General features: G+C 43.9%; 1 protein-coding gene across 13 annotated transcripts in view; it reads left to right on the plus strand.

Annotated features, from left to right (window-relative positions):
• The window catches only part of itpr1b (inositol 1,4,5-trisphosphate receptor, type 1b), a 139,569-nt gene that overhangs the window by 103,318 nt on the left and 23,439 nt on the right, over positions 1 to 12,812 (plus strand). For all 13 annotated transcript variants that reach the window (XM_090240978.1, XM_090240980.1, XM_036983368.2 and 10 more), the window contains 3 exons: positions 6,935 to 7,057; positions 11,908 to 12,083; positions 12,577 to 12,741. In XM_090240978.1, coding sequence (XP_090097104.1) covers positions 6,935 to 7,057; positions 11,908 to 12,083; positions 12,577 to 12,741 — 464 coding nt within the window. The remainder of the gene's footprint in view (positions 1 to 6,934; positions 7,058 to 11,907; positions 12,084 to 12,576; positions 12,742 to 12,812) is intronic.

Raw genomic sequence — 12,812 nt, forward strand, 5'->3', positions numbered from 1 at the left:
TGGGAGGTTAAAAAAATGAAGAAAAAAAACAGTCCTACAATAACTCATGGTGTGATTGTTGATGCCCTCATCCCAAGTCCACCCACAAAACATCCCCCATGTTACACATTCAGTAGGGCGTCTCCCTATTGACACACAGTTCCTGATTCTTCCACCCCCCCCCCCCCCCCTCTCAAGCTGTGAACGCTGTATGACTGCACTCTTTGTTTCCTCAATGGGAGCGTGTTTCTGCCTGCCTGTCTGTCACTCTGTGAGCCCTGTAGTGTTTATAAAAGTCCCCACCCTCAGTTCCTCTTTTCAAATGAAGAAGCTGCCTCCAAAATAGCAGCCGCCGCGCAACCGTCCGACCCTCTGATCAAAAACCATGTGGGCAGAAGGCGAGGCGAGCGTTGCTTATGTTGGCCGGGGAAGGGATTGGCGGTCATGAGTGTCCAAGTTGGATGTTCAAATCCCTGGATCATGTACTGAACACACTCCAAAATCACCCCATAGGATTTATGTACACTAAATAAGCCTGCTAATTGGCTTAGCCCCCTTTCCATTATTTAAATTATGTTTTTGCTTTGTCGTGTAGTGTGTATTTGAACCTTGCAAATTTCCTATCTGACCCTACCCTTATCTATTTAAAAATAAACCGATTGTGATCCTTAGCCTGGACATAATTCTTGTTTAATGTAGAATTAACCTTCAGTTGGATACATTTTTATTTTATTTCACCTTTATTTAACCAGGTAGGCTAGATGAGAACAAGTTCTCATTTACAACTGCGACCTGGCCAAGATAAAGCAAAGCAGTTCGACACATGAAACTACACAGAGTTGCACGTGGAATAAACAAACATACAGTCAATAATACAGTAGAAAAAGTCTATATTCAGTGTGTGCAAATGAGGTAAGATAAGGGAGGTAAGGCAATAAATAGGCCATGGTGGCGAAGGAATTACAATATAGCAATTAAACACTGGAATGGTAGATGTGCAGAAGATGAATAGTAAATACAGTATGGGATGAGGTAGTTGGATGGGCTATTTACAGATGGGCTATGTTCAGGTGCTGTGATCTGTGAGCTGCTCTGACAGCTGATGCTTAAACGTCTTGGTGCACCCATCCCATTAGCGGGATCATTTCGTCAACATCCGCTGAATTGCAGAGCGCCAAATTCAAATTAAATTACTAAAAATATTTAATTTTCATGAAATCACAAGTGCAATATAGCAAAACACAGCTTAGCTTGTTGTTAATTTAATTTAAATTTTAAAAAAACAAGCGCAAACCAAGCGTTTATGTAACGACATTTCTCTCAGCAGACAAAACATTACAAACAGCTAGCAGCAAAGTAGATTGGTCACGAAAGTCAGAAAAGCAATAAAATGAATCGCTTACCTTTGATGATCTTCGGATGTTTGCACTCGCAAGACTCCAAGCTACACAATAAATGTTCCTTTTGTTCCATAAAGATTATTTTTATATCCAAAATACCTCCATTTGGTTGGCGCGTTTTGTTCAGAAATCTACAGGCTCGAGCGGTCACGTTGGGGCAGACGAAAATTCCAAATAGTATCCGTAAAGTTAGTAGAAACATGTCAAACGTTTTTTATAATCAATCCTCAGGTTGTTTTTACAATAAATAATCGATAATATTTCAACCGGACCATAGCTTTTTCAATAGGAGAGAGAGAGAAAATGTCTGCTCCAAGCTGTTGCACATGCAAAACTCTGCTGGCACCCAGCCATCCACTGACGCAATGTGATTGTTCTCGCTCATTTTTCAGAATAAATGGCTGAAACTATGTCTAAAGACTATTCACACCATGTGGAAGCCATAGGGAAAGGAATCTGGTTGATATCCCTTTAAATGGAGGGAAGGCATGGCAATGGAACAGGGAGCTTTCAAAATAAGAGGCACTTCCTATTTGGATTTTCCTCATGTTTTCGCCTGCAATATCAGTTATGTTATACTGACAGACAATATTTTGACAGTTTTGGAAACTTTAGAGTGTTTTCTATCCTAATCTGACTATTATATGCATATTCTAGCTTCTGGGCCTGAGAAATAGGCAGTTTAATTTGGGTACGTTTTTTCATCCAAACATCAAAATACTGCCCCCTACACTCAACAGGTTAAAGCTATTGAAGGAGATATGTGTCTCCAGCTTCAGTGATTTTTGCAGTTCGTTCCAGTCATTGGCATCAGAGAACTGGAAGTAAAGGAGGCCAAAGGAGGAATTGGCTTTTGGGGTGACCAGTGAGATATACCTGCTGGAGCGTGTGCTACGGATGGGTGCTGCTATGGTGACCAGTGAGCTGAGATTAGGCTGGGCATTACCTAGCAGAGACTTGTAGATGACCTGGAGCCAGTGGGTTTGGCGACGAGTATGAAGTGAGGGCCAGGCAACGAGAGCATACAGGTTGCAGTGGTGGGTAGTATATGGGGCTTTGGTGACAAAACGGATGGCACTGTGATAGACTGCATCCAATTTGTTGAGTAGAGTGTTGGAGGCTATTTTGTAAATGACATCGCCAAAGTCGAGGATCTGTAGGATGGTCAGTTTTAAGAGGGTATGTTTGGCAGCATGAGTGAAGGATGCTTTGTTGTGGAATAGGAAGCCGATTCTAGATTTAATTTTGGATTGGAGCTGCTTAATGTGAGTCTGGAAGGAGAGTTTAGAGTCTAACCAGACACCTAGGGATTTGTAGTTGTCCACATATTCTAAGTCAGAGCCATCCAGAGTAGTGATGCTGGACGGGCGGGCAGTTGCGGGCAGCGATCGGTTGAAGAGCATGCATTTAGTGTTACTTGCATTTAAGAGCAGTTGGAGGACACGGAAGGAGAGTTGTATGGCATTGAAGCTTGTCTGGAGGTTAGTTAACACAGTGTCCAAAGAAGGGCCAGAAGTATACAGAATAGTGTCGTCTGCATAGAGGTGGATCAGAGAATCACCAGCAGCAAGAGCGACATCATTGATGTATACAGAGAAGAGAGTCGGCCCCGAGAATTGAACCCTCTGGCACCCCCATAGAGACTGCCAGAGGTCCGGACAACAGGCCCTCCGATTTGACACACTGAACTCTATCAGAGAAGTAGTTGGTGAACCAGGCGAAGCAATCATTTGAGAAACCAAGGCTGTTGAGTCTGCCGATAAGAATGTGGTGATTGACAGAGTTGAAAGCCTTGGCCAGGTTGATGAATACGGCTGCACAGTATTGTCTCTTATTGATGGCGGTTATGATATCGTTTAGGACCTTGAGCGTGGCTGAGGTGCACCCATGACCAGCTCTGAAACCAGATTGCATAGCAGAGAAGGTACGGTGGGATTCGAAATGTTCTGTAATCTGTTTGTTAACTTTCGAAGACCTCAGAAAGGCAGGGTAGGATAGATATAGGTTTGTAGCAGTTTGGGTCTAGAGTGTTTCCATGTTTGAAGAGGGGGATGACCACGGCTGTTTTCCAATCTTTGGGAATCTCAGACGATATGAAAGAGAGGTTGAATAGGCTAGTAATAGGGGTTACAACAATTTCTGCAGATAATTTTATAAAGAGAGGGTCCAGATTGTCTAACCCAGCTGATTTGTAGGGGTCCATATTTTGCAACTCTTTCAGAACATCAGCTATCTGGATTTGGGTGAGTGAGAAATGGGGAGGCTTGGGCGAGTTGCTTTGGGGGGGTGCAGTGCTGTTGACCGGGGTAGGGGTAGCCAGGTGGAAAGCTTGGCCAGCCTTAGAAAAATGCTTATTGAAATTCTCAATTATAGTGGATTTTGCACACACTGTACATAGACTTTATTTCTTCTACTGTGTCATTGACTTGTTTATTGTGTTGTTGGCTTGTTTATTGTTTACTCCATGTGTAACTCTGTGTTGTTGTCTGTGTCACACTGCTTTGCTTTATCTTGGCCAGGTCGCAGTTGCAAATGAGAATTTGTTCTCAACTAGCCTACCTGGTTAAATTATGGTGAAATAAAATTTTAATAAAATATCGGTGGTGACAGTGTTTCCTAGCCTCAGTGCAGTGGAAAGCTGGGAGTAGGTGCTCTTATTCTCCATGGACTTTACAGTGCCCCAGAACGTTTTTGAGTTTGTGCTATAGGATACAAACCTCTGTTTGAAAAAGCTAGCCTTAGCTTTCCTAACCGCCTGTGTATATTGGTTTCTAACTTCCCTGAAAAGTTGCATATCATCGGGGCTATTCGATACCATTGCAGAATGCCACAGGATGTTTTTGTGCTGGTCAAGGGCAGTCAGGTCTGGAGAGAACCAAGGGCTATATCTATTCCTGGTTCAATTTTTTTTGAATGGGGCATGCTTATTTAAGATGGTTAGGAAGGCACTTTTGAAGAATAACCAGGCATCCTCAACTGATGGGATGAGGTCAATATCCTTCCTGGCCAGGTCGATTAGAAAGGCCTGCTCGCTGAAGTGTTTTAGGGAGCATTTGACAGTGATGAGGGATGGTCATTTGACCGCAGATCCATTACGGATGCAGGCAATGAGGCAGTGATCGCTGAGATCTTGGTTGAAAACAGCAGAGGTGTATTTGGATGGCAAGTTGGTTAGGATGATATCTATGAGGGTGCCTGTGTTTACGGCTTTGGGGTTGTACCTGGTAGGTTCATTCATAATTTGTGTGAGATTGAGGACATCAAGCTTAGATTGTAGGATGGCCAGGGTTTTAAGCATATCCCAGTTTAGATCACCTAGCAGCACGAGCTCTGAAGATAGATGGGGGGCAATCAGTTCACATATGGTGTCCAGAGCACAGCTGGGGCAGAGGGTGGTCTATAGCAAGCGGCAACAGTGAGAGACTTGTTTCTGGAAAGGTGGATTTTTAAAAGTAGAAGCTCGAATTGTTTGGGTACAGACCTGGATAGTAAGACAGAACTCTGCACACGATCTCTGCAGTAGATTGCAACACCGCCCCCTTTGGCAGTTCTATCTTGTCGGAAAATGTTATGGTTAGGGATGGAAATTTCAGGGGTTTTGGTGGTCTTCCTAAGCCAGGACATCCGGGTTGGCAGAGTGTGCTAAAGCAGTGAATAAAACAAACTTAGGGAGGAGGCTTCTAATGTTAACTAGCATGAAACCAAGGCTTTACAGTTACAGAAGTCAACAAATGAGAGCACCTGGGGAATAGGAGTGGAGCTAGGCACTGCAGGGCCTGGATTAACCTCTACATCACCAGAGGAACAGAGGAGGAGTAGGATAAGGGTACGGCTAAAGGCTATAAGAACTGGTTGTCTAGTACGTCCGGAACAAAGAGTAAGAGGAGCAGGTTTCTGGGAGCGATAGAATAGATTCAAGGCATAATGTACAGACAAAGGTATGGTAGGATGTGAATACAGTGGAGGTAGGCCTAGGCATTGATTGATGATGAGAGAGATATTGTCTCTAGAAACATCCTTTAAACCAGGTGATGTCATTGCATGTGTGGGAGGTGGAACTAAAGAGTTGGCTAAGGTACTGTATATTGAGCAGGGCTAGAGGCTCTACAGTGAAATAAGACAATAATCACTAACCAGAACAGCAATGGACAAGGCATATTGACATTAAGGAGAGGCATGCGCAGCCGAGTGATCATAAGGGTCCAGTGAGTAGTGAGGCTGGTTGGAGACACGGCTATTCAGACAGCTAGCGGGCCAGGGCAAGCAAGCTAGCAGAAGGGCCTCAGAGGGACGTCGCGACGGGGGAAGTCTGTTTATAGCCTCCTCGTGCGGCGCCGCCTCGTGCGTTTACGTCGGTAGACCAGTCGTGATGGATTAGTAGGGTTCTGTGTTGTAAAGGGGACCAGTCCAATTGGCAACATAGGTATAGTGGCCCAAGAAGTTGTCCTAAGTTGGACCTATTCAGCTAACAGCCGATATGCTCTAGACAGCTAGCGGGCCGCGGCTAGCAGGCTAAAGACACGAAAATGGAAACACTGCTCAGGTGTGTATAAGCTTATGTAACCATTGTATGTAGTACTATCATCATCACGCTTTGATTATTTGAATCAACTCTCTAGTGCAAGGGCAAAAACCAAAATGTGTACCCCTTGGGGTCCCCAGGACTGAGTTTGAGAAATGCTGCCCTACTGGGTTGAATGCTTCAGCTGACACAAAAAAGGCAAACACTTCAGTGAAGTGAAGACGTGCCACTGGGGTGTATTATTTGCTGCGAGATAAACTGTGAATCACCCAATCACCCATGATGTTTGGGTACCAGTTAACAGTAACCTTCCTACAACTGTAACCAAATACAAAATTGCCCCCCCTCTTTCAAAAATGTCATACTAGACAAAATTCTAACACCTAGTGGTATGTCTTATATTTGAGATTTAGAGATTTGTGATTTTTGAAGGGATACTTCAGGATTTTCCCTATAGTCAGATAAACTTGTAGATAAAATGTTTGTCTCTGTGCCCAGTATGAAGGAAGTTGGAGGTAGTTTTGTGAGCAAATGCTAACTAGTGTTAGTGCAATGACTGGAAGTTCTATGGGTATCTACTAATAGATATTATAGACTTCCAGTCATTGCACTAACATTTGGTTAGCAGTTGTGTTAGCGCTTGTTAGCAACTTCCTTAAAACTGCATACAGGGACATTAAACATGGTATCCATGAGTTCACCTGACTCCTGAAGTATCCCTTTAAGAACCTCTGCATTGTGCATAATAATATTAATAATTTATAAAGTGCTTTTCATTAAACAGAATGATCTCAATGAGCGTAAGTGGACAATCCTCCAATGAATGCTCTGTCAAATGTGTTTACGCACTATAGATACTGTACGTGTATGTGCATCTCCTGTGATGTGTTCTGTGAATCTTGTCTAAGTTTGGCGGGTGCAGCAGTATTGTGATGGTGGTGTAGTTGTAGCATTGCAATGTTTTCTGGTGTAGAGGTGGTCCCAATGACTATGTATTGACCAAGTGTGTTGGCCCTCTTCGTCCCTTCTCCAGCCCAGCCCATTCTATACTGGTGCTCTCGTAACATGTCCTTCTGGAGCAGCATCTCCTTCAACCTGGCCGTGCTCATGAACCTGCTGGTGGCCTTCTTCTACCCCCTGGAAGGAATCCGCGGAGGTCAGTGAAGTTCTCTCCTCCTTTTCCCCTACCTTCTCTCTCCCTCAGCTAAATAATCTGCAGGGTATCTGTGCCAAACGATGGCTGATTTCTGCATGTGTTCTCTGTTTAAGTCTACAAGTGTGACTGTTACCAAACAGGACATTGAAGCAAATGACAAGCACAGACCATTAAAGCAAGGGAACTACATTACAACGCACATTACACACAAACTCAAGTTGTTTGGGAAGGTGAATTGAGCATAAACTTGGTCACCACTGTTTTCAAACTGTTCTCTGAAAATATTGTGATTTCACAATACTGTACATTTCAACAGTAATTTATGCTTATTTAGTCATGCTCAGGATGACTTAGCTAACAGTTTGAAGCAAGCGTGTTTGTAAAGCTATATTATGAGTGCATCACGGTTATGTGGCTACCTATTCCACACAATGTCTTTCATACATTTATGAAGGTAACCTTTACCTCTGATCTGTGATGCAAGGCTGGATTCCTGTCTCATGCCTGTGGTTTAGGTGTCATTGGCATCACTTATTAATGTCAGGTCCTCTGAATCAGGCCCTGGCCTGATTATTGATATGGGGTTTGAGCTAAACACACACACACCCACACGCACACACATTAACTTAATTAACCTGTCACCAGACTCCTGTCTTCACTCTGATGCCGACGATGCCATGTATCTGTCTCTCAAGTTTCAAATTTTATTGTCACATGCGCAGAACACAGCAGGCGTAAACCAGTACAGTAAAATGCTTAACTTGCGAGCTCCTTCCCAATAATGTGCAATAAAGGTAGTAATATAGTTAAGTGATAATGCCCGAGAAGCCAGTGTTTTGAAGGTAGGATAATGCCCGAAACCGAGACATGGTTGAGGGCCTGCAAACCGGCCCAACATATGAAAATAATTATTGACATATTTTCATTAAAAAAATATTTAGATTAATTTAATCATACTATATTATCCTTCCACAAGATATAGTCCCAAAACAAATCTAGGGTTGCTACCCAAGCCGGCTGGTCGTTTGTGCTATTGATTTGGTTGCTAGAGACGCGACCCAGTTGATAAGTATTTTTGTTCTGTATCTATGGACTTGACCAAGTCATTTGTTCTAAATGTTCCATTTCTATACTGGCTGGCAACATTTTTATCCCTTGCTTGCTAGCTTGCCAACTACGGCTAACTTACAGTCACATCAAACAGTGCAGACAGAACAACAACAGTTGCTGCATTTGACTGTTTTCTAGAGACATTTATTTGGATACATCCATAACAATGCGCTAATGAGGCACGATTTCGCCTGGCATAGAAAATGTGCTCTCTCGTTAGGACACTGTAGTTCCAAGGGATTTGCCAACAACACAGCTAACACAATAACTTCAAACTGAAGCTGGAAACACTGCAAACTAGCTACACTTCATTTTGTTTTACCTTTTTTCAATTGACATTTCTTTGTGTACATCAATAAAATGATGCTGATTTAATGATTTCGACTGGCTGATAAAGGCTGTCTCCCTCTATCACTCAACCCGACCCCTACACGTTCATTACTAGGGGACAGTTGGAGATCGAATTTGAATATTGAAACAATGTTGCAAATGTCAGAGAGACAGACAGTAAGGTTTAATACATCTCTGCTGTTAAAAACTAATTGTTAATCTAAAAGAAATGTGAGATAATGTCTAGATGCTTTTTATAGTGGAGATCAAGTTTATAACTTCCCTGCTGGGGCTGATGAGAAAGTTGATTGCGCAGTCAGATGGAACAGAGTAAATAGGCATTTTAATGTCATAGATTTAGCCTGTGGTATCTTGTGGAATAGACACCGGCTGGAATGCGCTTTTAACCAATCAGCATTCAGGATTAGACCAACCTGTTGTATAAATAAGAAATAAAACATGAAATGTGACAGAAGAAAAAAAGAGAAACACAAGAATGCAGTTATTTACAGGTCGTATATACAGTACAGGTCTTATATACAGGTCATATATATACAGTACATATCTTATATACAGGTCTTATATACAGATATTTTATACAGGTCGTATATACAGTACAGGTCGTATATACCGATCTTGAACATCATTGTATCTGTGGAAATAAAGATAAAGAAAACGATGAATACACAATACAAGTAATACTCAATGAGAAGATCTCAATTGCATAATCCTCGCATCCTCTCCTTTTGTCTCCTTCTCAAAATCCCTTGGATGAGAACGCCTTCTGACCTTCTCCTCCAATGGGTTTTGAGAAGGAGACGAGGAGAAAGGACATGAGAAGTATGCAATTGAGATCTTACCATCTTATAGGATCAGTTCTTTTGGAACATATAGTCAGGCAAGAGCATAGCCACTAATTAGGCTTAGGTGTTGAACATGGCATAATTGAGCTGCTCTTGTAGTTGGCCCAGGCGGGGCTTAGAATTGATTTCAAGCTTTTAAATCCTATCTTTTACCTTCACTGTATGCCAGTGTGCAAGGGGAAACTGTTGCCCCTGTGCAATGTCAAGGATTGAATAAACAGGTTTTATTTAGTCATTTTAGAGACATTTTCACGTAACTGCCTTTTCTCTCCAGCTCTCTCGCTCTCTCTCTCTGTCTCTCTATCTCTCTCTCTCTCTCGCTCTCTCTCTCTCTCTCTCTCTCTCTCTCTCTCTCTCTCTCTCTGTTAGTCTGTGGTGATGTGTAAAACACAGCCCCAGTCATTAAGGCCTTTATTGTTCCAGGACAGAGTTGCCGAGAGAAGACCCACATTGTGACTCGCATAAACTTTACATTGTTCTGTCTGGGGTCAAGCGGCGCAGTCCCTTTTGTTTTGAACTTCCTCAGAGAGAGAGAGAGAGAGAGAGAAGCAAAAACGCTTTTAGCTTAGAGCTAGAATACATTCATGTGGTTTCCAGTGTCTTCAAAGAGATTAGCATCAGACTGTAGGGTTCAGCTCAGGACATCAGCGAGGGCGGATATGATTTCGGCTTAACATAATTTAACTTTTGTGGGCTCCCGAGTGGCGCAGCGGTCTAAGACACTGCATTTCAGTGCTAGAGGGGTCACTACAGACCCTGGTTCGATTCCAGGCTGTATCACAACTGTGATTGGGAGTCCCATAGGGTGGCGCACAATTGGTCCAGCGTCGTCCGGGCTAGGGTCTGGCCGGGGTAGGCCGTCATTGTAAATAAGAATTTGTTCTTAACCGACTTGCCTAGTTAAAAAAAGGTTTAAAAACAAATTAATTAACGATGTAGCCAGCCATCATGTGCATAGAAGCTTGGCTCTTGAATCATTATTACTCAGTAGTAAATGTTAAACACATATACAGTTAATTGGTCCATAATAATGTCTCTCCGGATGTATGCCAGCTCTGATGCTGCTCGTTGTTAATGTTCAAACCAGCTGCTTGTAAAAGAGAAGTGAACTTCAGTGGCCTGGTAGACTTTTACGACTTTAAACAATGCTAGTTTCTCTAAAGGCCCTGTGCATTGACAGTGGTGAGCCTTGCCCAGAGCTCAGCTGATGCACTCTCCTATAAAACAAGTCAGAAAAAGCCTAGCAGTCATTCCATAGTGCGCTGCTTGTCCCAGTCTGCTCAAGACTTCCCAGGGAAGTGTTTGTCTGGAGAGCACCTGGTTGAGCTGTATGCTTCGTGCCTCTCCACTCTTCTGGAGGTGGGTCAGTGTGGCATGGCTGGCATAGCAGCTGCCTGTTGGGAGGGAGAATACTTGAGCCTAACTTAGCCATGTTAACAGATGAAACTCCTCTCTTGTCTTTTGACCACATGTCCACTCTGAGAATCTGCTTTGAAGTCTGTTCCCACAGACCTGCCTGTTTGGCCTTTCAAGATATCAGACAATGTGTGGAGAGGAGGTGTTGAGCAGTGGCTGCATCCTGCTCTCATTCTGCTTTACTCTGGTAGTGGAATCTTTTGGACTTTTTGGAGAGAAAGGAATGGGGTTTGGAGAGGAGGCCTGTGACGTCCATTCCTCCCTCCGTGGCGGCGGAGTATCGCTCCCTGGCGTGCTGTCAGCCGGCAGGCCTGGGATCCCTCCCAGACCATCCCTCATGAATTTCTCAGGAGCCAGTGGTATTTTTAGCGGACCCAGTTATGTAACGAGCACCTGTCATGTGATCTCTCCACGGAGAGGAGAGGAGAAGAGAGGGGCACGGACAGGGAGGGAGTGGGAGGAAGCTCAAAACTTGCCTCCGGCTGGAGCCTGGAAGTGAATACGGCAAAGACGACTGACCTTGTTTTCAGCTTAACACACGCACACACACATGCACAGATGTGTATACACACACACACACACACACACACAAACAAACATACAGTTATTTGACTGACTTTGTCCTTGTGTTGCACAGAGCAGAGCTGGGACTAAGCCACCAAGTTAGTGCCAGGTAAGCTCATTATGAAGCTTCACTGAGCCACAACGATCTGATGTCACACTTTCCGTATTATGTAACTGTTAGTATTGTAACGCTTCAGAGCTCTGCCTCATCTCCCTGGGGAGAAGAATGTGTCTGAACATGTCCAACAGGTGAAATTACTGCAGAGGGATATCCCTCACTGGAGGCCAAGAACATATTATTGTTTGCCCCGTTAATACTATCATTACAGCAGTTGGATGAGCCAGTGCTTGTAGTGTTGGCTGCTTTTTTCTTTTGAATCAACATTTAATGTAAACAGATCTTTAACTGGATCTACTTTTAAAAGTGATGTAATTTACAGTAAACCTATGTGTCACTGTAGGTATATTATAGTAGGCATCTTACATGGACAACACTATCCACGTCCCATCCCTCCCTCCTTTTTAACCCTACTCTTGCCTCTCTCCTCTCCCACCTCCTCTCTCCAGGTACCCTGGATGGTCACCTGTCAGCTCTGCTGTGGATCGCCATGCTGGTGTCCCTGGCCATTGTCATCATCCTGCCCCAGCCCCACGGCGTCCGGGTCCTCATCGCCTCAACCATCCTCCGCCTCATCTTCTCTGTGGGCCTGGAGCCAACCCTCTTCCTCCTAGGGGCCTTCAACGTAAGTGTGTCTGCAAGTGTGTGTGCCTCTGTGGCTGGATGGGTTTCTGGTCACTGGGTCCTTGCTTTTACGCCTGCCACGTTAGGTTACAGTAGCCTCTGTGCCCTCAAACACCCCGTCCAGTGTCCTCACCTCGCCCGTATGTGAGGTGAGGTGTGTAGTGCGTCACTGTGGGATTCCACAGAGCTGTGGCACTCTTGTCAACCAGGCCAACTAAACACTAAATGACATGTCTTCTAATGAATAAATACCTGTTGGATAGATGCATGACTCATGCTTTTACACAACATATTTTTAAGTCAACTTCACTGTGTTCAAGTCCACCTCTTGTTGACCTGTATCTATGCCAGTCTCTCTAAGTTGGTTGTGTTTGTCTTCTATGCCTGGTTGTTTCTGAATATCCCTACTTTGTTTTTGCATGCCAGTGTTTACCTTTTAAATTAACCTGGCAAAGTTGTTGCTCAATCCCTCCATGTTTTCCACTGTTCCTCAGGTGGGCAATAAGATGATCTTCTTGATGAGTTTCGTGGGGAACAGAGGGACGTTCACGCGGGGATACAAGGCCATGATCATGGATGTCGAGTTCCTCTACCACCTCCTCTACCTGATCATCTGTAGTCTGGGCGTCTTCGTCCATGTCTTCTTCTACAGTCTGCTGGTAAGAACTGGACTCACTCACTCACTCAATCACTCAGCCCCCCTGCTTCCCACTAAGCTGTGTTTTTCTCT

This window comes from Oncorhynchus mykiss, chromosome 7, assembly GCF_057628025.1.
Source record: "Oncorhynchus mykiss isolate SJ-2025 chromosome 7, ASM5762802v1, whole genome shotgun sequence".
Lineage (NCBI taxonomy): Eukaryota > Metazoa > Chordata > Actinopteri > Salmoniformes > Salmonidae > Oncorhynchus > Oncorhynchus mykiss.